At 38.4% G+C, this 24,166-nt stretch overlaps 2 protein-coding genes across 2 annotated transcripts in view; both read right to left on the reverse strand.

The window, feature by feature from the left end:
* Positions 1 to 2,949, reverse strand: part of LOC107709916 (transmembrane protein 132E) — a 73,249-nt gene extending 70,300 nt beyond the window's left edge. The window contains exon 1 of the mRNA XM_016514583.1: positions 2,810 to 2,949. Coding sequence (XP_016370069.1) covers positions 2,810 to 2,949 — 140 coding nt within the window. The remainder of the gene's footprint in view (positions 1 to 2,809) is intronic.
* A 10,158-nt stretch (positions 2,950 to 13,107) lies between these two features.
* Positions 13,108 to 15,460, reverse strand: LOC107709918 (transmembrane protein 132E-like). Its single transcript, XM_016514584.1, has 2 exons — positions 15,061 to 15,460; positions 13,108 to 14,069 (listed from the first exon to the last, which is right to left on the reverse strand). Exons 1-2 carry the CDS (start codon positions 15,125 to 15,127, stop codon positions 13,108 to 13,110), a joined length of 1,029 nt encoding a protein of 342 aa, XP_016370070.1. The 5' UTR covers positions 15,128 to 15,460.
* Positions 15,461 to 24,166: the final 8,706 nt, after the last annotated feature.

The raw sequence follows: 24,166 nt of genomic DNA on the forward strand, positions 1-24,166 counted from the left end.
CCTGCTCCACCATGGCCTCCTAGTCTGCCTGCTCCTCTGTGGCCTCCTAGTCTGCCTGCTCCGCCATGGCCTCCTAGTCTGCCTGCTTCGCCATGGCGCCCCGAACTGCCAGATCCGCCATGGGTCCCGGAACAGGCGCCGCCCTGGAGGCCTTCCGTCCTGGAACCCTGCTCCTAGAGGCCTCCAGAGCGCCCATCGGGGAGTTATGTCAGACTTTGTTCCTTGTTTTTTGCGTGTTTTGCTCCCCATGTGCCTTCCTTGCCCTTATTTGGTTATCTTCCTTGTCCTCGCTCTGTGCTCCTCACAGTAGCAACCCGTGACAGTTGTACACAGTAACACATTTACAAGTGTTATTATGCCTTAAAATATTTTTTATTGCAATTCTATTATATTACTATTTTTACATTAATCTGCCCTATATGCAGTGAGATAACCCATGGTCCAAAAGAGGCCACACCTACGTAATGTGCTTATTTTAACAGGTAAATGATAAACGTGTAATTTGTGTGTGTGTGTACACCAACTTATCTGTGTGTATGAGGGAACATGCAGTGGTGCCCAGAGCCCGGGGTGTAAGTCCTGACTCTTTTGTTAACACTGCTGCACATAAGACTGCCTTTATCTCTGGGCCCCAGGCGAATCACCCTGAGGATTGCACGTGTCTGTATTAAGAGGACACAGTGGAAGGAAGGACCTGTCTGAGTACAGCTGTTCAGACAGCAGGACAGTATGTCAGTGTCAGAGTAATTACTGTAATGTACTCCAATTACTTCCCTTTTAGTCTCATACACTGTCTGCAGTTTAAACTGATACTCACTACACCAATAGACGATGCAACAGCACATGATATCACCACTGTAATCTCATCCAAGACTAATACAAATCAAATCAGAAACCTTCACTACTGTAACACATATAGCTACTTTATAATCATGCCTCTCAAGTGGTGGAAATGGCCCAGATTCACTAGCAGGACCCTAGTTGGAGAGTCAGGGGGTATTTAAAGATTCTTTTTGCATCATTCTTGGGCACTTTAAATAACCAGAAAGAGAAACACCAGAAATTTACAAAGTGTTGCATTTTTATCCATTTTGTGTGTCCTTTAAATGTCATATGTTATGTGTCATGACGGAACAATTAAAAAGTTAATGAACAACATTCATCAATTATCTGTGGCACAAAATAAGCACTTTTCAGAAAGAAATTTAATGATCCAAGATAAAATTTGTTGCTGAGAGGATGCACACTTAGAGATGCTGTATGCATATTCTGCCTGCATTCACGAAGGTCAACACTGAGCAACCGCAGACACAAAAATGTTTATGTATGTGTGTACAGTTTTCTAGCCATTGAGTGGAAACATAACTGGCCACACTTTATTTTTAGGTCCAATCCTCGCTATTAACAAACCATTAACTATAATTTTTGCCTCAATAAACTCCTAATTTGCTGCTTATTAATAGTTAGTAAGGTAGTTGTTAAGTTTAGGTATTGGGTAGGATTAGGGATGCAGAATATGGTCATGCAGAATATGTGCTTTATAAGTACTAATAAACAGCCAATATGTTAATAATTAGTAGATGGAAGCATAATTAGATGTTACAATATATACCAAACAAACAGAAAAGGAGGACAATGTAGAGAACTTTGAACGATTAGCGTCACAATTCTGCAGAGTTCGAGGGAATGGCTTCTGTGTGGGCCTCCAACGAGTCATAATGAATTCAATCATGAAAAAAAATATCCTGCAGTGGTACAAGTACCAACTGGATGGCTTGGCATAGAGTAACACCATGGTAATCACCGGAAAAACCGAAGTGATCTTTTCTTAACATAAGCAAACAACTACCACAGGCTTTCTAATAAACATGCCCTTTCGACAAGCACTACAGCAGAATACAAAAAACTGTGTGACCTTTCAGTCTTTGATAATTGGCTAATAAAGAGACCAGCTCAGAGACATATATAAATATCCAACCATCTCGGCTCAATGACAACCATCTACAGCGCACAGCAGAGAGCATTTATCACACAGGCGTTTCTAACGCTAATCCAATAAGGGGGCCGAGTTCAAGAGTGTCATTAGCACAGGCATGTAACCGGAGATCTCAATATATTTGCATTAGTTTTTAGACTACGTGCCAACACTAGGAGGGAAAATGCATTTATAATGTCACCTTTAGCATGCATCCACCCCCGTCTGATATTAGCATATACCCACACACACATACACACCACTGCACACCGGCACAGTCTAGTATTCATATAAGATAATTAATTTGCGGGATCTATCTGCCGGTACAGGTAATGATTTGGACGCTCAGTCAATAGGCAATCCTTGGCACTGCGAAACGTGGCATGTGCACACTGGAATCAATATCAGTGTCAGCCAGTGGCCTTCTGACCATGCTATTGTTTGTGTCAACAGAACAGAATAGAGGATAAATTATATGCACAATTTTATGTCATCTGTGTGACAGCAAAATGAGCTTGAATAGTTGCTAAAATGACTGAAAGTATTTTGTAACAGCACCCAGAAATTTGTACCTTGGATCCTCTTGACATATTGAAGAAAAAACAATTGTTGTAAAGACATCGGAGGCACAGACCACTTCTTCTAGTGTGAGAGCTTGCGAGAAGGGGGGTTGGGGGCTTAGAAGGCTTCTTTTGAGATTTTATTGATCTGCACAAAAACGCAAGATCAAAAACATGAAAATGAAATAGCTTCAGGGAGCCTAAGAAACCAGTCGATAGAAAATGCTAAGGTAAAAATGGGTTGAAACGGCCTATTGTACTCAGAGTCCCTCACGCTGTAATGGTAGATGATGTTGAGCAACTACCAGGAGTGGGAGGGGACAGTACCCTCTCTTCTCTGCTGGGAGCCAAGTACTTCTGCATGCTAGACTGACTGTAAGAATTGTAAAATGTGGATGTCAGACTCTGTTCCATTTCTCGTGTTATGTTTTCCTCCCGCACGTGCTCCAGTTTGATGATATATGCCCATATTTGTTTTTTCCCGTGTTTTTGTTTTAGTTTTGAATAGTCTTTATTTTTTTCCGTTTTTCTCCCCGCGGTATGAGGACCGCCCTGCTGTCAAGCTCGCCGGCCGCGCCGTTGTCAAGCCCGCCGGCCGCGGCTCACTCAAGCCCGCCGACCGCACCGAAGACATCTACATAGAAGGTATGTGGCTTAGGTAAGGGCAAAACATTTTACATGTCCATTTACAACCCTAGGATTTGTCCCTAGAATGAATGTCCCTTTAGTAGCTCGCGTTATTTTATTAGAACGCACGTTATTTGCTTTCCGTGCCTTTCCGAATACAGACACCAACCCATCCCTGCCCTTCACATCCCCTGCACAGCCTGTAACATAACATTTATTTCCATGATCTGCAATTTTCGCTGTTGTCCTTGCTTGTTTCTTCACAATACCTGCAGAACTTCTAATGATTTGGCTGTGCAGGTCCGGCTGGCCTAGAACATGGGTGGGTATATGCAAACGTTGGGGGCGTTACTATTAGTGATCCCGACTGTAACGTCACAGTCGGTGTTATGTTCTGATTCGCATATTTTTCAGTGGTCTTTTGAATGCACAAGATTTACATAAGAATGAGGAAACAATGGTGTTTGAGGCTCACGGTATGTCATTTCCATGTACAGAACTGTTATTATTCAACTATGCCAAGTTAAATACAGTTTTCCATTCTATGGCACCTTTAATATTTAATAAATAAATAAATAAATAAATAAAACTTTCAAATTAAAATGAAAACTGAAAATATAAAAATAAAAAGGTAATTCTAAATATTAATAAATATTATAGTAGTATATAAATAATACTAAATTATCACATTTTCGAGATGATTGACTATTTACTGATTGACTTATTGATTGAGAAGTTACTCTGATAGACTAGACAAAGAGAAATCTTTGCAAAGTCACCTTTAAAGTAGAGGTTAACGTGAGTTGTTGTGTATCCTTGGTGTATTAATTCAAGGATGTTCATCAACAGACTTAGGCCCTGTCCCAAATACTGCCCTAAGTTCTTGTGGTCACGTTTCAGTGACATAATGCTGCACAAACTGTTGGTTAGAAGTCCGTTGTGAAGCTAGCATTGGCATTGGCAAAAGGGTACATCAAGGGCACATAGTGGCCACAATGGGGTGCTTATGAGCACCCTTCCAAAACCTAAAATGTCTAAACCTAAAATGTCAAATCGGACACCCTGTGGTCTTGTGGACTTCAAGGACACAACACAAAACGGCAAGTACACATCAAGTTGCAGCGTTGGGCTGGTGGGGACACTCAAACAAACAGAGCAATGTTTTGATAATGATTACACTTTTTCTGGGAGATGTCTTTGTTATAGTTTGTTATAGTTGCCTGCATATTAAACTGGAAAACGAGAAAGTTACATTTACACACTTTAACCTTTAAGCACAGTAGTTCATTTGTACACCTCTCACTGTCAGAATGCAGCAGAGATTAATGGAATTCTTCAGTGATACTGAAATAAAGTTACTGGATATACAACACTAGATTTGTGTAATATCAATTTCATGACAGATTAACCAATTATTCAACAGGAAGTGTTCTTTAAGAAGGTTCGCACTTTGCAGTCAGAATAACAGCTTGATTGCAGTACATAAACACATGCCAAAATTCACTGCAGTATTGAAGTGTTTCTTTATAGCTATTATGAATCTACTCTCTGGCCACTTCCTTGGTAAGCTAAAGGCCCCGATATAGAGTACTTCAAACTAAATCAAAGAACGAACTGATGTGACATCATTTAGAACAAAATCATGCCAAAATGAAGTTTGTTTTGTACGTTTGAAATGGCTTACCAAAGCAAACTCTCCGGAAAAGTTCACTCCAGCTGCAAAACACCTTCGTACTACCACTGGTCTGTGACGATAACATAATAGGAGGTGTGCGCTGAGGCCCCACTTTCTTTCATGTGCAACTCTTTTCTGGCTCATTTCGTCTGTTGAGTCTGTCCAGGTAAGATCACAATTAAGTTGTGCTTCTGATTAAATGAGACACTGATACTGTAAAGCTGCTTGCTTTTAAGCAATCTATTGAACAAAATGCCATAAATAAACATGACGTGACTTTAATGGAGTGCTACTTTGCAGAGCTCATACTAACATACCCATGTTGCTATGATCAGACGCTTTTCTTATGCTTTCTATAAAAAAAATGCATGCTGTTTTCTCATTTTTGTTGTGTTTATTTTGTTACTCAGAGGAAAGCGTACATATTCATCTAAACAATGCTTTCAGCAGTGGGGGTGGCGTCGGCATGTTCGCTAACAGTATATCGCTGCTCACGTAATTCGAATTTCATTTTACCCCTAAACGAAGAACGAAAAAGAACTTTGCTGTGAGTATATTGGGGCCTTAAAGCTTTCAACACACAAAATTTGTCTTTATTTAGTTCGCTCTTTAAAGAGCCCATTAAATTACTTGTAAAGCACAGTTCTTTCCTGTGTTACCATATTTCCTGTTGAAAAAGGAAATTGGAGTGGAAGAAGTATTTTTCCTGGAAAAAAATATTGAATTGTAAACGTGTATAATCTAGCTAATTTTACATACATACATACATACATACATACATGCATATACATATATACAGTATACATATATATATATATATATATATATACTGTGTGTGTGTGTGTATACAGTATATATATATTAGCAATGTAGATGACATCAAAGCTAACACACATGGACTAAACATTACAAAACTCCCATTTTAATATAATCTCAAACCAGCCTAAGAAGTTCTCTCAGCAGTGCCGAGCTGGCTTTTTTTTTTAGGTTTGTGGCCAGCTATTCTTCCTGACTAACCAGCTAAAAAGATGGGGTCATTAAACTCTATTCTTTGTGAAACAGCACAGTTAGCATTAGCCCTTTACAATTGCATTATTACTTGTTTCCTTAACTTCTGATTGTACATGTCCATGGTCCACAAGACCATAGGGTGTCCAATTTGTCATTTTATGATTTAGAAGGGTCCCCAAGAGTGGACCTATTTGTGGCTTCGATATACAACAGTGAAGTTGCTGCTGGTCACATGCACAGTATATTACAGTGTAAAGTACACTATTAATAGTGTACTTTAACCAGCTAACTTTCATGTCTGTGGTTGCATATCTGAAACTGTATCAGGGAAAATGGAAACTGTATCTGTGATCTGACTGTGATGTATTTGCATGAGGTCAATTTAAAAACCTGTTTCTGCATATCACAACAGTAAAACATATGTTGGTTAGTGTCGTGAGAAGCGTTTAGCTTCTGTCTTGGTCAGACTTAGCCAAGCCGGGAAGAAAATGTCGTAAATGTAGTGCAATAAGATTTCAATTGACTTTGACAGAAGGGTGCTGCATGACCAATTTGTTGTAATGATATAATCCTTGGCGGCAAAGATGGCTGTGTTTTATGAGCAAAAGAACTTGGCAAGTAACCCCTACTGTTTTGCCAATACTGCTATTGCAAACATAAAAATTAAGTGGCATCCTCAGGTGACAGCAGTTCTATTGCTTTACACAAGTTTTATTTGAGCAAAGCTCTCAATTAATTTCACCAAAGACCACATTAGATTACCAAACATCAAGGTCTTGAAAATTGTTGCTTAAGTTAACAAACCCCTAAGCTCACTGAGTAATTTAATGTGTGATACACTGTAAATCAAAAGGCTTTGGTATGATCTAAAGCAGAGGTCCCCAACCACCGGGTCACGACCCACTACCGGGCCTTGGAAGAATTGCTACCGGGTCGCAAGAACGTTCTGGGAAAAATGTGTATAGATATGACACTGTTATTTATTTATGTTAATGATTGTTCTAATTATTCTGTATTTTCTTTGTATGCAATTGATATGTAGTAGCAATTTGACAATTTCATGTTAAATAAGTAAATGAAAGATTGCTCTGATCTGTCACATATTAGGAGTTAAACGGATCGCAGTTGATCCGTAATACGTACGGATGAGACCCTACCGTTCGGCACGTGCGTGATTCGCAGATTAATTTGCCAATTTACAAGTACAAGAAATTTTAAACCACAAGAAGAAGAAAGCAGAGGTCCCCAACCACCGGGTCGCGACCCACTACCGGGCTGTGGAAGAATTGCTACCGGGTCGCAAGAACGTTCTGCGAAAAATGTGTATAGATATGACATTCTTTTATTCATTTATGTTAATGATTGTTCTAATTATTCTGTATTTTCTTTGTATGCAATTGATATGTAGTAGCAGTTTGACAATTTCATGTTAAATAAGTAAATGAAAGATTGCTCTGATCTGTCACATATTAGGAGTTAAACGGATCACAGTTGATTTATAATACGTACGGATGAGACCCTACCGTTCGGCACGCACGCGATTCGCAGATTAATTTGCCAATTTACAAGTACAAGAAATTTTAAACCACAAGAAGAAGAAACGAAAGAGAGTTCAATTTGTTACTCACGCGCTGTTCTCGTACACAATCAAAGCGCGCACAAGCATAGAGACGTGTTTCAGACAGTGCGGAAATACCAAGTTGCGTATAGGCTACATACACATAAAATGAGCCTATGTCAAAAACCCTTCACGGCATTGTCATTCTCTGTGCTTTAAATATTTTTTTTCTTGCTTATCCGAAAAAATAGTCAGATCTGTGACAAAAAAAAAACACAATATAATGTGTTGAACCAGTATATAATGCTATTATAATACTATATAATAGCCTAATATATATATATATATATATATATATATATATATGTATGTATGTATATACCTCCAACCCCAGAGTTCCAGTCAATCACACGCCATGTTAACATATCGACCTCATGATGTCGCCATGACACGAGAACATTTCGTGTTTTTGTGTCAATTATGGCAAAAACAGAAAAAAATATATAAATGCTGTCGTTCGTTTTAAAAACAGCAGACGAAAATAAAAAATGAAGGTATCATTTTATAAACCTAATGTGTAATGTTTTTAAGTTCGACAAGGTAGCTACACACTATGCTCGTTGGATGCAGTGACGTCAAATGATGCGTCTCGCTGAGGTCGGGGTTGATCGATCTGCCCCGAATTCACAGGTCGGATGTCCGACTTCAAACGGCATTCTAGACCTTATTTCCAAGTAGGAGGTAGAAAACATCTGAATTTCGAGTTGTCTGGAATGCAGCATAAGACCTTGATCAGCTAATTCAGGTGTGATTGATTGCGGTTGGAGCTGAACTCTGCAGAACAGTGGCCCTCCAGGAGCAGGATTGGACACCCCTGCTTTACAACCTCATTATCTCATTGTGAACACAGCACTGTACTGGATTATGGAAAAAAACAAAATGTACGGCTGGGACTTGCTTCTATCTGTCATTTGTTGATTGGATTTTAAAATGTGGATGTGTTGCATATGTGGATGGGCTGGGTTTAAGTGGACTAAATTATTATATTTTAATTTATTATATTTTTTGATCAAACATTTCACAGTCAAACATTTTTAAATTATCTGGTCAAGTTTAATGCTACCACTCAAGATTGATTAATTCATTTGAAAAACCCTCACTGTTTTTAAGCCAAATAAATATCGGCCTGATTAATTTCATTATATGAAATTTATATATTTTAAGTAGAATACATAATTACTTAGAATTATTATTAAATACACTATACTGCTTGTTTAAATAGCTTCAATATAGTGGTTAACAGCTTGTAAATGTAGCCAACCACTTGCCTGTTGCTTAACTACTTTCAATCACGTGAAGCAAAGTCGCTTCCTCAATGCTAAATATCTGTTGCTAAATGTTTCCTCATAAGGCACAAATAACAACAAGCTTGAGGTGAACGCTTGCACAGGTGGTGCATTTAATTAAACTATATTATGGCAGATGTAAAAAACAAAGTGATGGCTATAAAGATATGAGAAGATGGGGGCAGTCAGCAGTGGCTAATGTCAGCAGGGCGTGGAATGGGGCATTGTGGGCACATTCCTTCATTGATGAGAGCGAGTGTGACGCGGCCAGATGTGGCTGACCAGCAGAGCATAGCAGCGTTGAGGTGACACCCCGTTGAGTCACCCAATCAGATGTGGGGACAGCGATGACACATCCTATAAGAAACGTGGGGAGAATAGGGTTCACTGAACACAATGAGCTATAGAGCACAGGGCGACGATACACTACCTTCAGGCAATGTAGTTTTTTGAGAGGATTAAACCTCTCTCGGAGTAATTGGAATATATGTGCTTTCATAACCTTCACCCTCTGCTACAAACATCATGATAACTCATGGATTGTTTTGTGTCTTGCAGCTGTTCTGTTGTCTCTAATGGCATGCTTGTGTACCTTTAAAAGTTACTGTTCTCTCATATACTACCATTTATCTTGTCATAGATGAATGTGAGCTGTAGCTGAAACATGCGGTCAGTGCCCTCTCATTAGGATAATGTTAACATCTCTATAATTTCTGGCATATTCAGACAATGGATGCTAGTTCTTGAAAATAATTTATGAAATCTCTAAGAGGTAAGATAACAATGACAAAGACATGCAGAAAACATTGTTTCATCTTCAGCATACTGCCATGATCAAACGACTATGATAACAGAATTCATTAACCCAATAAATGTATAATTTTTGATATGCAAATTTCTGAGGCCTCTAAATCATCAACGTGATCAAACTTTGCTGCAAAACCTGTTGTACACAATCTACTGCACAGTGTCTGAGTGATAGTTTATACTTTTTTAGCAAGTAAAAGGTATTTTAGTATATGTATGTTTTATGTTTAGAATGCATTTCAAGATGAACACTTACTAGACTGAAGCAACTTAGGTTTACTTGATTATACATCAAAAATATTCTTAAAATATGAGTTTCAAAAATTATACATCAGGCTTTTGAGGAACATTTGTTTCTACATCTCTCAATCATCATTGAATTGAGTAACCTGTTCCATTTCAAAATGATAGATTTTTCTGACTATCTTTCAGATGTCAGGCCTTACAGGGTTGTATATGTATGCAAAGGATAAGCTAGGCAATCACTTTGAACCATTTAGATGGCATGAAGTGTTGATAAAGGTTAGGCATGTTATTTTTCCATTATTACTTCACTGTTTGCTAATTAAATCCTTATGTGATTTGTGGATGCAATTTGTTTTCATGGGTTGACAAAAAGGTCCAAAACTAATGCGATCAGAACTCGATTTAGCCTACACACTTTCTGAATTAAAAGTGCAATCTCACCGCCACAATGCTTTGGCTTTGTTAAAGTGTTCAAAATGTTGCTATGCAGTATCTAGGCTATTTTGGGTTGTTGCTATGGTGCTGCTTGGTGGTTACTAAGGAGTTGAGGGTAGTTGCTTACTGGCTCAAATGCATGGAGTCCATCTCCACGTCTCTAAGATATTCTGGTTCCTAAATATGGCCTCCCTTCAATGTATGTTTAAGCAGTTGTTTTGACAGTATTTATCTCTTCATCTGTAGGCTGAAGAGATAAATAATAGCAACAGCTTTTTAGAGCATGATTTATGTCTGTAGTTTCACACGAATATTAATAAACACTAACTAACTATATACTGATAACTATTATGGCCAAGGAACTTAAAAGGAAAAAAAAAATTCCAATGTGACATGCCAACTATTCTGTCTTCGTACAATTCAACAGCTCTGTTTTCAGCTTGAAAACATTATATTTAGAACTGTTTTGTGACCTCCTGGCTAGGCAAATGATTGAATGTTGCCACTGGCTTTTGCCTCACAACATCTGTTTGTCTGAATTCCTGGAAACCGATTGTACACATACTAAAGTATTCAATTTAATTTAAAAGACATTTAAATGCTAATAAGATACTCACAACAATCTTGTATTGCCTCAACAGCTCTGAAGTAGCCCCCTGGCAAACCCAAATATTATGATTTTTTTTCTCTCAGTTGCTAGATGTACAACACACTGTTTTTCATGATCATTCTACAACAGTAAGCCAGTCATTTTTACTGTGTGATGACTCACAACACTGTAGATCTAAAATGTAATATTTCTCCTTGATTAATGCCTTTAAGATGCAATCTCTATAAATAACAGATGAAAACAGTTGAATGTCTTAAACTGTAAGAACAATGAAAGGAACCTGATGGTGGGAAGGAATGTGAAGTGGGTGGTGACTTCAGCTGAGCTTAATTAATATTTAAAGACTTCCTTTATTACATCTTTAATAGCCTTTTTTGTTGGTATCCCTCAACTTTTGGCTCCCAGCACAGTTTAATTCACCTCTCATTGAGTTGACTGGCTCAGAGCTCTCAACTTCAGACTTTCATCTCCTTTCTTTCTGCCTGAGCTTTTATTGTTCTTCAGCTTTTCCTTGGAGAATTAATGCCATCATATTGGACCACAAAAACTCCAATACGAGTGCATAAAAGTATGAGGTCAGAGAGATTTACTGTTTGGAATTTAATATCATAGCAAACTGAAAAACTACTGCAGATGAACTTTCATTGAAGATATTAGATTGGCAAAAAGGTATTAAATCATTGCCTCATGACATGGAATAGAAATTAGGTAACTGCTTCTTTACAATATCAATCAGGTTGATGGCCCTTTTTGCCAAAATGCCCCAGGATGAAGATAACTCTCCTAGATTTCACTTCCAAACTAAGGATAATTCTCTACATATGCCATAACATTAAGAGGATTAGGTTCAGAAAATGGATCATGATGCTTGTAGTGACAAGCAACAATGTATTCTGTCATTATCTGGACACATCACTTTGATATGTCCACATCTGCTCTATAATTTGAACAGGCTTTTCTTTTAAAGGCTATATGGCATATTATACTGATTTATATGTCCTGAAAAGGAGTTTTTAAAGGTGCGCTCAATACTTTTTTTTTCTCATTAAAATGTTTTACTAAAAGAAATGAACAGCACTTTGGAAAAATCTGTTTAAATCATGTACACTCATATAATCAGTAGCCTAATAAGAGCTGTTATATTTTTCCACATTTGTCTCATTGAGACACTCTTGTTAAGAACATATGACCAGACGAATATTACTTGCTTTATTTCAACAAGCTTCCTGTTATTGAGATTTTTTGCTCCTTGAATAAATGAATCATGTCTGACCATGAATAGGGCATAGTGTGATGCTGCATCCACACCACTAGGTGTCAGTATACCAAGACAGCTTCCATAAAAAAAATGACAATGCAGTGCATTTTTTTTCATTCTTGTTCTCCAGTATAGTGGCAATCCAGAAAGCCTAACAATAATACAGTCCAAATAAAAATATACTGCACACACTGCAACGTCTTCTGACCCATAATGACTGTCAGACAAAAAAATCAGTCCACCCCATAGATACAAAGACTAAAGTTCAGACTATGTCAGATAAAACTTAATGAACTATACTTGCTAAGGCTACACCACAGCTCTGCCTGCTCCTGTTGGGGTTAATGAGTTTTCGAAGCCTAATTAATTCATGGTGAATTTCTAAATTGAAGTCTGTGAGTTCTGTGAGAGACTCTGTTTATGAAGTGTTCCTTCGACATGCCTCAAAGAGCAGCTAATATCCTACCTCCCCTCCTATTTCTCTCATCTGAGGAAAAAAAGGCTAATTTTCCTCTGCCTTCAAGGATTTAAATAATAATTGTACTACACAAGAACCGTAACCCTCCTATTCTGTTGACGATGAGAAATAAAATAAAACACACAGGCCAGATGAGAAATATGCCTCATATCCCCTTGGCTCTAATTCGACAAGAACTGGGTCAAGCTCACGAGAAATTTTATTTGAACATATGTCAATTAATACCCATTATGTCTTTATTTTGAAAAGCAGAATCCTTCTCACAATCTCCTAAAGCCTGGCACTACACTAGAGATTTAGTTAGATCCTCTGTGATTTGTGTCTCGTCTCTTGGAAATCAGTTTTTACCTTGTAAGGAAGTCAATAAGATTTTTTTTAAAGCTCTGGAGCATGCAGAAATTGAGACAATGAATGACACAGGAATAAAGCCTGACTTGGTGCATATACACTGCTATGCACAAATAGCAGTGTGTATACAACAGCTATGAAATAACTTATACTTAATAAGAATTTGCTTATTATTAAGTATAAGCCCTGCTAGAACCGCCCCCCCCCCTGAGTGTAAACTGCTCCACAGTAGCATTTGGGACCAGAAGCAGGTAGATGTTGAGGGTCTCTCCTGGCTTTAATGGCCTCTCTGGTAGCCTCAGAAAGAGGTTCTTGTCAAGCTGTTTGTCAACCACTAGTTGTTCCTGACTGGGCTGGTACAAACTGATGCTCCCAATACGGAGAAGGGGTTGTTGGGATGAGCTCTCCCCTCTGGATGCCCCTCCTTGGCGTGGGTAGCTCTCCCCACATTCATCATTGCTGTCTGGATCATGGAGAGTATAGTAAAGCTCTACTTGAAGGGTCTCCCCACTTAACTCAAGTCCATCTGTCCCCGAGAACTTTCTGCGACCCAGTGGTGCTACATTAACATTAAACCATGTGGAAGGGAGATCCAGTTGGGCCAAGCACTGCGCCAGATTCCCTTGAAGCCTGCAGGAAGTTTTGATCTCCCGAACATCTCTAAAAGCATGCAGCCTCACACATGGAAGCTTGTCCTGAATCTTGAAGTCATCCCAGTCCCGTCCTGCGATATAGAACAGCACCTGAACCAATGGGTTACTAGCAAAAACTCTAGACTGTACAATAAAGGCCCGGACCTTCCAGTTGACTGTCACCCGTCCAGGAATGTCCAAAGGACTTGACGGTTGCAGTAGGTCCTTGGACAATGTCTGGTCTTGGGTGAAAGGTCCAAGTGAGATGTTGATTGCAGGCAGTTCTTTGGTCTGAAAGACCACAAAACTTTCTGAACGCTGAAGAGGGTGTCCACGTTGGCTGCCATATGGTGGAACTCGGGCCTCTTGGAGAAAGAAGGCCAACTGTGTGTTGGAGAGCTTAAAGTTGGCAGGGAGGTAAACTTCTGGTGGGCTGGAGATGGTACTAGTAACCGGGACACTGAAGAGGGCATCTGAACTGGTAGGGGAAACTTTACCAGCAACTGCAAAGACAAAGAAACAAGAAAAAAATATGGTTAAATATGCACTACCAATACACGGTTGTAGCCAAGGACTGGAACAGATAGCACATAGGTTTAAACTCTGTAGAGCAGATCCAGGAATTCAGGAACTCTAGAGTTCATGGAACCCTGCTCCTCCTCAACACTAAACCCTTAAGTGAGCACCTAAGTGGGAACCTCACACACCTTTACAGGGAAAGACCCTTGAGTTACAGCGCTGCAAAGTGGCTCTTGATGGATAACAACTACAAAATTACAGGCAACAATGTGCTGGCTTTATTACAGCTTATTTTTGCATAAAAAAGAACTCAACATCTTTTCTGTATCTGCTGGTGGCAGGGAAATATTCTCCAATTTGCAAGAAAGTGAATGCTTGTTCTCCCTTTCATGCCTCAGGAGATCAGTTGGCTCCGACAATAGACACTGATTAATGGCATGCAAAATTGAGAGGTTTTCAACCGAACTGTTTCAGATTAGATGAATTTGTATAAATTCAAATAATGAGCAATAAATTCATATAGTGAATACACTGGCTTCAATGAGAGGACAAAGCTGGTCATCTTAACAGAAATTCTCACTACTTAGAGTGAGGTGAGATATCGACTAGCATGCAATGGTTTGTCTGATAACATATTGTACACAGAAGACATCATTGATCTCTTGGGCTCTTAAGATTAACTACCTAGACTAGATGCCCAATCGATTGTTGAGAAACTTCCACACGCCGATCATAATCTCCCTGTACTGGAGAGAAATGGAGACACTTGGAGAGTAACTGTAATATTTAAAGCAAATTTGACTAAAATTAAAATAGTTGTATAAATCTTTCAAAGCTATAAAAACCCACTTATATGGTAGATTTACAGTATGAAAAGGGACTGCCTTTTGTTTTTTTGAGGGCACAATCTATTCATAGGCACTCTATTCAACTATAGAATTTGCCCTCAAAAATTTGTGGAACAATAAAACATACTTATCATAATGACAAGTCGAAGTGAACAGAGAATCCATGGCAAATCCTGAACAACAAAATGTCCCATATTCCACAAATTCTTTGCATTTAAAAGGGGAACTTCACAACTTGAATCACTTCACAGGTAGACAAAAAGAATATCCGTGCAGCTGAAGCCAAACTGTTGAAAAATTTGATAGCTGCAGATCAGGTTCAGTTCAAGCTTTGAAAACCTGCTCAAAGTCTCCAAACTTGAAAGCACATGAGTAGTATCCCCTCAGTAGTAATCCAACTGTATCCAGAACCTGCCCAAAGATCTGAGAGAGACGGATCACTTGTGGCTGTTGGAAGGCTCCGAAAGCACCTCCTGCCCTGCAGCATGATCGGAGTGATTCCACACTAACATTCGCTCACTCTATCTATTCTCTGCAGTTCCTGTATGAGTGTGACTCCTCCCAGCAGATCCCGTTCTCCTCTTACAGCCTGAGACAAAGACTAGTCACCGCCCTGTCTCACCACACCTCACCTAACCCCAAACTGTAATAAACTCTTTAGCTCTCATTCACAGCCAGTGCAAAAGCACTCCTCCCAGGACACCACCATGGCAGACTACAAACTACCCTATTACATTCATCTTCTCCCACTGGACGTGTTGAGGCAGACTCTGAATGTGTCTGCGTGAGGGAGAGTGTATTTGTTAGGGGGCTGGGTCTGGGGGAAGGATGCATAGCTTGAGCGCCTTCAGGCAAAGAGCGGGGGATTAGTAGGAAGATCACTGACGAATTAGCTCTCCTCCTTTCCTCATCCAACGGCCTCTGGAAGATAAATCTGAATGGAGATGGGGGTTGAATGTGGTGGGTCGTCTACCCTTCCAATTGCCCAAAGAGTCATCAAGAGCTCAGAGAAGGAAATATACTATCAAATGTGGGACGATGCTCTGTGCCAAGATACACTACTTCTACAACAAATGAAAAGTCCACACAAAGAGCAGCAAAATATCATTCACAAAATTTCTGACCAGTACATTCCTCAGCAATAATGTGACATATTGAGTGCCGCTTTCTGTGAAGCAAATTACATCTTTGAGACTCTTCTTTCAAGACAGGTTCCCTCCACTCCATTACATTTCTGACGTTTATCATCGAGCTCATTCAACAGAAAAATTCAGATTATAAAAGCCCATAGATTGGGTTTCACTCACGCTCAGAGGTTTGAACACCTTTTGGTGTGGCTGTGGCCTGTGGAAACAGATATGAATACCTCTTAAAGGGATGAGCTAATGCCTCTGAAAGCCAATCTATTACAAACACATTAAGCACCAAAGAGCTCCTCTCAACTACTTTTCCAGATACAGGCAGTCTAATGTATATATTTCAATAGCATCATCGGATTATGTGCTTGCAGTGCCTCCAGGGATAAACACTAGAGAGGTCACAGATTCAAATACATCATGCCCATCACTGCATAGGCTCTGCACTGTGTCAAAAAGAAGGCACATATGGGACTACAACATGACACCAAAAGTCCACCCCGATCCCTCCTCCCAGCCCCACTAATAGACCTCTTGGTGTAGTGGAGTGGCGGCTGCCGTTGCTGAACTCAGTAACCGGATACACATCTGTTGGTCAATGACTGTGGCTCGAAACAATCCTGGGGGCTTTCTGCAGCTTTTTAGCCTCAGCCTTATGAGGGATAATGGAATCGTCATGTGTAATACGACTTTGAAATGTTGAAGTTTCACTGTTTAATTTAACTCGCCGTTACTGTCATTTTTCTCTGTAATCCCACACTTTTTTTTTTTTTGCCACATGGGCAATGTAAGATGCTGGATGGAAAATAAGAAATTCCCCACAAGCATTCACATTTCCTTTGAAATAATCTGTCTAGTGGGGCAATTGCTCTAGGAAATAATCCATGAGGCTTTTTCTTAGAAAAAAAAATGTGACAGCAATAAGCATTATAAAAGAAGTCCCCCACCCACATACACCATGCACACAGACACACACATTATGAAAGTGTGCGCATCTTATAATTGCAATCTTGATGCTGTCATTTGTTTTGGAGTCCGTTAAAGTTTGAAAATGCTTAAATGGCATTGTGTATTATTTCCCGGTTTGAATTACTGAACAAATTGAACAGGGTAGTGTGTTAATTAACGAGCTGTACCTCAGAAACATCTCTATAAAGAGACACACGAAGTGCTAGTGGAATTGTTCCATTTGAATTATTGCATTCAGGTGTACCCAAAGGAAATGCGCAGAGAGGAAACTGAATGAAGAAGAGGCAGAGAGAATACAAGATGTGACATGTGATCAAAGATTGGGATGATGCAATTTGAAAGGTAAATCACCATACGACAGACGACAGGCGAATGCAACATTCAATTTGCAAAAACAGAAATTTGCATAATTACGTGATTGAGAAAGTCACACCTGTTAAACTGAAGTAAGATTTCATTTCATAAATAGAAGTAACATAAGTAGAGGTAAAATAGATAATCTAGAGCTGCATGATTTTGTTAAAAAAACAACTGTTGATTATTTACTTTGATACTGTAATCAATTAATATTCATGAATAAAATTTACAATGATATACTTCTTTTGTTTGGGGCAACTGTGTACCGACTGAGTACCATATTCTAAAAAAGCTGAGAACTGTGTTCTCGGATAAATATATTTCATGCATCAGTAAAAACCAAGACATTGAATAACTTCACGTTCTTAGCAGTATAACAAACAAAACTGTTCATCATATTTTGTATAAACTGTTTACAGAATGCTATGCAGCATCATGTTATAATCACTGAAGCTGCCACTGCAAAATGAAGTGAAATATAAAACGTATTTGTGTATCTATATCTGTGAATCAGATTGCTGAAATCTCATTAGGTGTTTATTGTTATTGACAGGTCTAAAGAGTAACTTAAACGCCTCTTATTTGCATTCACGCACACAACAGACACCTCTGCAGTTACAAAACTCAACCGAAGCAAAAAAACATATTGTAAATTGAATATTTTAATGGAACCCCATTTAAGGTAGACCTAAATGGAATACTTTAATCAGCAGGTTTCACGTTTAGTTAATCATAGCAGCTGTAATCATAATCTTCATTGTTGATTCAATTAATAGTGCAGCCCTTTACAGTTTTACTAAGGGTTTTAATGTTAGCTATTTTTCATATCACCTTACTGTACCTCATGAATTCATCAGCATTTCGTTAGGCCAAATAAAGAGTCCATTAATTCACCAAAAATACATTCAACAGGAATTTATAACCCCAGGAACTCTGAAGCGTACACCAAACCTTTTGATCCATGGCTATGCTAACGAGTCTGTCAATCGAAGTGATTCAGAGGCTAGTGAATGAACTCTGGCTTGAGTTAGCATGACAAGCAACAGTTGCAAATGAAGTGATTTACATAAGAAACAGGCGCTCCAACCGTTAGCATCACGTCAAGCCTTGCCGTATCACAAATAGTGACTACCATTGCATTCTCTTCATTACAGCACCATGGTTTCTGTTTTCACTGAAGAGAAGGTGCTGAAAGGAAATGTTTAGAGGGAAATGGGCTTTATATTCTGACACTAAATCGTTGACCATATTTTGCCATTATTTCAGCATTCAATACCATGAGGCCTAATATATTTGTTCCTCTTTGCGCCACTTGTCCTTGTCTGTCCTACAAGTGCCTTTTGTGATGAGTGGATGAAAATTGACTTAATAACAGAAAATGTGAGATACTGAGCAGGGAGCTGATTGCTAATGCGATGCCACTGCTTTGCTGCAAAGTCATTTATGGCAGAATTAAATGAAAGGGAATGAGGAGATTTGTCATTAAGTATTTGACAGGATATAAATCAGAATCCAGTGAATTTGGATGGTGAGGCATATTGCCACACATTCAGATCATGAAATATTTAAGTGGCTAATTATAGCAACTAGGCAAAATTATGATTCTATATGCAGTAGAGAAAAAAATATTCTTGTTACCAGAAGCTGTAAAAATGTTAGAATGACAATTTCAGCATTTTAACCTGTACGACATGGCTCAACATGGCTCAGAAGTGGATAAAAAGAAAGATATTAATGTTATCTATTAACTAACTATATTATTCTATAATCGTATAAACTGATTCAGTAATTAACATATAAAATACTATTATTAAGCATTACAGTGTGATTTGACTGACTTGGAACTCATGGATCAGAGTATATGAAATAAGATGCCTGACATAAACAAGTATATTCATACCTGCCCACAAATACACACACAGACACACACCCACAAGTATTTTTGCTAATTGCATTGATTGTACTTTAGAAGACTGTTTAATGAGTTGGGGGAAAAAATCACAATAGGGAGAGACCCATTCCACTGGGAATTTTAATGAGTGTATTGACTAAGAAGGTGTCTGGGTATATTAATAAATGAGTACAAGTGGAGCACATTGCTTTCACCTTCATACACAATACAGTCTGTAGCATCTTAAATATTTGGGAGGCGTTTGAAAATATTTTAAAGGAGTTTTCAGTGGTCTTTATGAAGATTTGATTATTGTTTCAAAGAGGTGGATTTCTCATTTTAAGTCTCTGTAGAATAGGATATAAATTACTTAATAAAGTGTACGCAACTGGCCTGCACAGTATCATTGCCCACAGAATCACAGAAAAAGTTATGCATAATTTAAACACCAGTCATTCACAAAGTTGTACAAATCCACCCATCATTTAACAGATATTTTGGCTAGATTTGATTATGCATTCTGCTACTAGTAAGAGTGCAGTATTCTTAGCTCAGTTTAACACATTTTCCCATATGTAAATCCATATGTAAACATTTGGTTTGGTTACCTGTTTATCATATATTATGTATATTTTAAGGTACATAGTAGATTTTAGTGGTATAGGTAGGTTGGCATATTAACATCAGTTAATATGTGTAAGGTAAATTGTATAATTTAGTCCTGTAGTTTCTTTCAATTTCTTATGTTTTTCACAATATTAGTAAACATCCTGCCTTTACTATGTCATTTTTAAACTGTCCTGTTGTGTAACGATTGCATTTGAAGTATTCCATGTAAATTAAATTAACTCATAAAATCTGTATGCATAATATTTATAAAATAATTAGCAAAATTCAGCAACATTCAAAATATTCATTTAATGCCAACTTGAAAGCTTTAGATGGAATATAGCATGTTACCCGGCAGGGACATGCCAATGACCCATTTATGTATACTTTACATGAACTGTAAAATGCCTGAAGCATTGTCATCATATTTTTTTTTCATTAGACATGACTGGTACATCATATCGAAAAAGCATGATGGAGAGCTTATATTCATGAAAACGTCATTAAAATTCAGTCAACATAGAACAGAGCCAAAAATGTTTAAAGGGGTCATATGATGCTATTTTAAAGATCATTATTTTGTGTATTTGGTGTAACAGAATATGTTGACATGCTTTAATGTTCAAAAAACACATTATTTTTCAAATACTGTACATTATTGTAGGTCCTCTATGCCCCGCCTCTCTCAAACGCTTCGTTTTCTACAAAGCCCCCTCCTTTGACAAGCGCAGTCTGCTCTGATTGGCCAGCTGACCCAGTGCATTGTGATTGGCCGAACACCACAAGCACGCGTTGGAAATGTAACGCCCCTTACCATAATCGCGAGCTTCAGCTTTCAAAGTAAATATCAAGACAGTTAATAATGTTGTTAAAGCCTGAAAGGGCAACAGAGTCGCGTGACAGATACAGTGATGATGCAGTACACAAGCCGCGGTTAAGACAGCTGACGTGCTATGATTTCTGACAGGCAGTTCACTCTCCTGTGATGTGACCCTGTTCCCCTCACACACACACACACAACGCGTTACTCTGAACTGTGCAAAACTCCGCATTCAGAAGTGCCAGATTGTCATAGCAAAGTCGGAATTTACCCTTTTTTTAAAAATTTTTTTATAGCCTTTGTGCACAGCCAGCCTTGTACTCTTCTAGGTTCAAAAAACTGTCGTCCATAAAATGCGTTGCACAAATTCGAACATCTGGGTTGTGCTGTTCTGTTGTAAATAAATCTTAACCAATGATTCCTAATTGCATCTACTTCCGGAAGGCCAAATAAAGTGCTTTTGCTTTCGCACTGAAACACAGCGTCTCCCTGACATGCTGCATCAACACTACTGTGTTCCTGAAACCACGCCTTCTTTCTTTGTGTGCACATTTGGGCTGCATTATGCTAATATTTCCACATAGTGACCTAGATATGTGGGGGCGTGTTAGAACGAGCCGTTTTAGGTAGGTGCGGCTGACTCTTAACTTTTATAAAGAATATCTCTTTGAATTTGAGACTTTAGTCTTTGCAACTTTACAGATCTTCTTTATGCACCAAGAGCTTGTAACAATCTAAAGAGAAAGGAAAACTTGAAATCGCATCATATGACCCCTTTAATGAAACAGACGTGTCTCTCATAAATTGGCTCTCACCTTCTTATATTTCTATGGTAAAAAAACCCCCTAAAACTCCCTACCAAGTCACCATAACAACCAGCTTGAGGTTTTGGTACAGTACTCATGAGGAACGAGTAATACAATAATACAATAAACCATAAAACCTTAAGCCTGAATATAGCTGATGAATTTGAAAAGATTGTAATCTTAGCCCGTCAGCTGTTGCGATCCACAAGGGACACTGCTCTTATAAGCTATGACTGCACTTCAAATGTGATAGTGAATTAAAAAATAAATCAAATGAAACAGACCTGTCTCGCACACTTTGGTTCTCACCTTCTTCTGTTCCCATAGTGAAGGCCCCTAAAACCCCCTACCGAGTCACCATAACAAATAACAGGGTTTGGTACATTATTTCTAAGGAACAAGTAAAGGTAGAAGTGAAAATCCTGCAATATCTCCATATGTTCAATCTGTGAGACTATCGATCGCAACAGATTAAGCAGATTAAGATCCACCAAGAACACTTTTCATTAACGTCTGCACCGAGAGCACCATTTCAGAACAGTTTTCATTTAAGAAATGCTAGTCGTGGTCTTTTATTGGAATGACTTCATTAAGCTGGCAAGGATTTAGAGATGAACACCCTGCCCATTCCTGACAAACTGCTTATCGACAAGTAGTAAATACAATAAACCATAAAACCTTAAGCCTTGAATATTGCTGATGAATTTGAGAAAGATTGTGATCTTGGCCTGTCAGCTGTTGCGATCCGCGGGGGACACTGCTCTTGATAAGCTACGATTGTACTTATTCAAATGTAATTGTGATTTATGGCAAATACGAACATTAAAGTTTAATGTAGTGTTATAGGTCATAGCCAGAACAGAGCCAGACTAAATGACAGAAAATCACAGGCACTATTACTGCTTGTGTTATAAAATACAGACATTTTACTGCACAAGACCATTCTCATTGTCTTCTCTCAAAGCAAAATAACTACACGCTCATGTGACAAGTTCATTGAAATCATTACTGATTAGCCACTGAATATGAACATTGGTGTGACATACACGAAGATAATAAGAAATTGAAGTGACATGTCTTGTGCATCAACTGCGCCACTCAAGCTGTCATCAAAGTCTTTCATGCATGGCTGTCACCAGAGTGCCTCTAAATTTCAGTGTGCCCGCAGACACAATGGAAAAGTTCAATGAATATGTAAGCATCATACTCATATAGACCTAAGAGATATGCATCTTTTGGTATTGCAAAAGCTTTTTAGGATCAATTTACTAATCACTCATTAGAAATCTTCTCGCACGATTAGTAAGGACGTTTTTTGACATTTCAAAGGATGCACTGAACCTGCTGGCAAACCTAGGAAATTGTTTTCATCATAAGATATATATACATAAACGCATCATTAGTGACTATTTCTATGGGTCACTAAACGTAAGCTGTCTGCCATATTGCAACAGTCAAAACCAGTCCGTGAACATCCAAATTGACTGCGTCTGCAACCATAATTATATGTATGAATATCTGTCTCTGCAATACACTTCAGCAGATGATTTTGCTAAACTAACACGATACAACAAGACGAAGGCGTTAGCTAGCATAACATCAAAAAGTTACCACCTTTAATACTTAGTTTATACATATAAAAACACAAACCATTCTCACCTGTGAAAGGTATATCCCATTTTTGGGGAATTTAAATCTCTGCGGTTTTTATACCAGAGGCTGTGCGCAATGTTGCGGCATCTTGGAAGACTCATTGATTTTTACTGTAAGTGACGACACGCTGACTGTTCCAAGACATTTGTGGCATTTACATATACATATGATTTTAATGAATAAATTGCTTCCATTTTGGTTTGCTCTTCACATCAAAATGATTTCAGAAGACTATATATAACACATGAACCAAATGAACCAATTTCATGATACTTATGATGCTTCTGCATCATTTTTTAAGCTTGAAAGTAACTGCATTACTGTTAGTTAATGTTTAAAAGCAAAGTTTACAACACTTTATTTCAAGGTTTAATTTGTTAACTGCATTAGGTATCTAAGATCATTTTAATTTCTACATATACATTTTCAACCTTGCATAAATTAACATCTGACACACACACACACACACACACACACACACACACACACACGTGAAATGAATTCTAACACCCCTGCCAAGCATACTGAATAGATGTGATATATTGTGGGTGAGCTTTACACTGTGAACATGAGAAAGAGCAAAGGAACGTTTTCATGATACGTCTCTTTAAATAACAGCATTCATTACATGCTTTAAATACATTAGTATGTAGCGAGTTAATGAAACTGTATACGTTGTAGAAGACAGTGAATTTACACATTAATATTGTTTTGGCTTTTTTAATGATAATGTGATTCAGGTTGCACTGAATATTCCCATAAAAAGGCCCTAATGAAGCGTGGTTTATGAGGACGAACGCAGTCCATCACAACAGCAGTGCAGTTCATTATGAATGTTCAACTGGTGTTTACTATTTTTCGACACAGCACAATCAGATGACAGACATCAGTATAGATGGGATATCTAAACCCTGGAGCTAAAGAGGTCATGTCAATAGATTGTTACCTGCTGACACTTCAGAACCAAGCTGTAGTTGCAGCCTTGAGTTTGA

Source organism: Sinocyclocheilus rhinocerous, unplaced genomic scaffold (assembly GCF_001515625.1).
Source record: "Sinocyclocheilus rhinocerous isolate Xijiao unplaced genomic scaffold, SAMN03320098_v1.1 scaffold1981, whole genome shotgun sequence".
Classification (NCBI taxonomy): Eukaryota; Metazoa; Chordata; class Actinopteri; order Cypriniformes; family Cyprinidae; genus Sinocyclocheilus; species Sinocyclocheilus rhinocerous.

Coding starts and splice junctions, on each gene's coding strand:
- LOC107709918 (XM_016514584.1), bottom strand. CDS start 15,127: ATGGGACATTTTGTTGTTCAGGATTTGCCATGGATTCTCTGTTCACTT. Junction 14,070..15,060: donor TCGACTTGTCATTATGATAA/GTATGTTTTATT, acceptor TTGTCTTTGCAG/TTGCTGGTAAAGTTTCCCCT.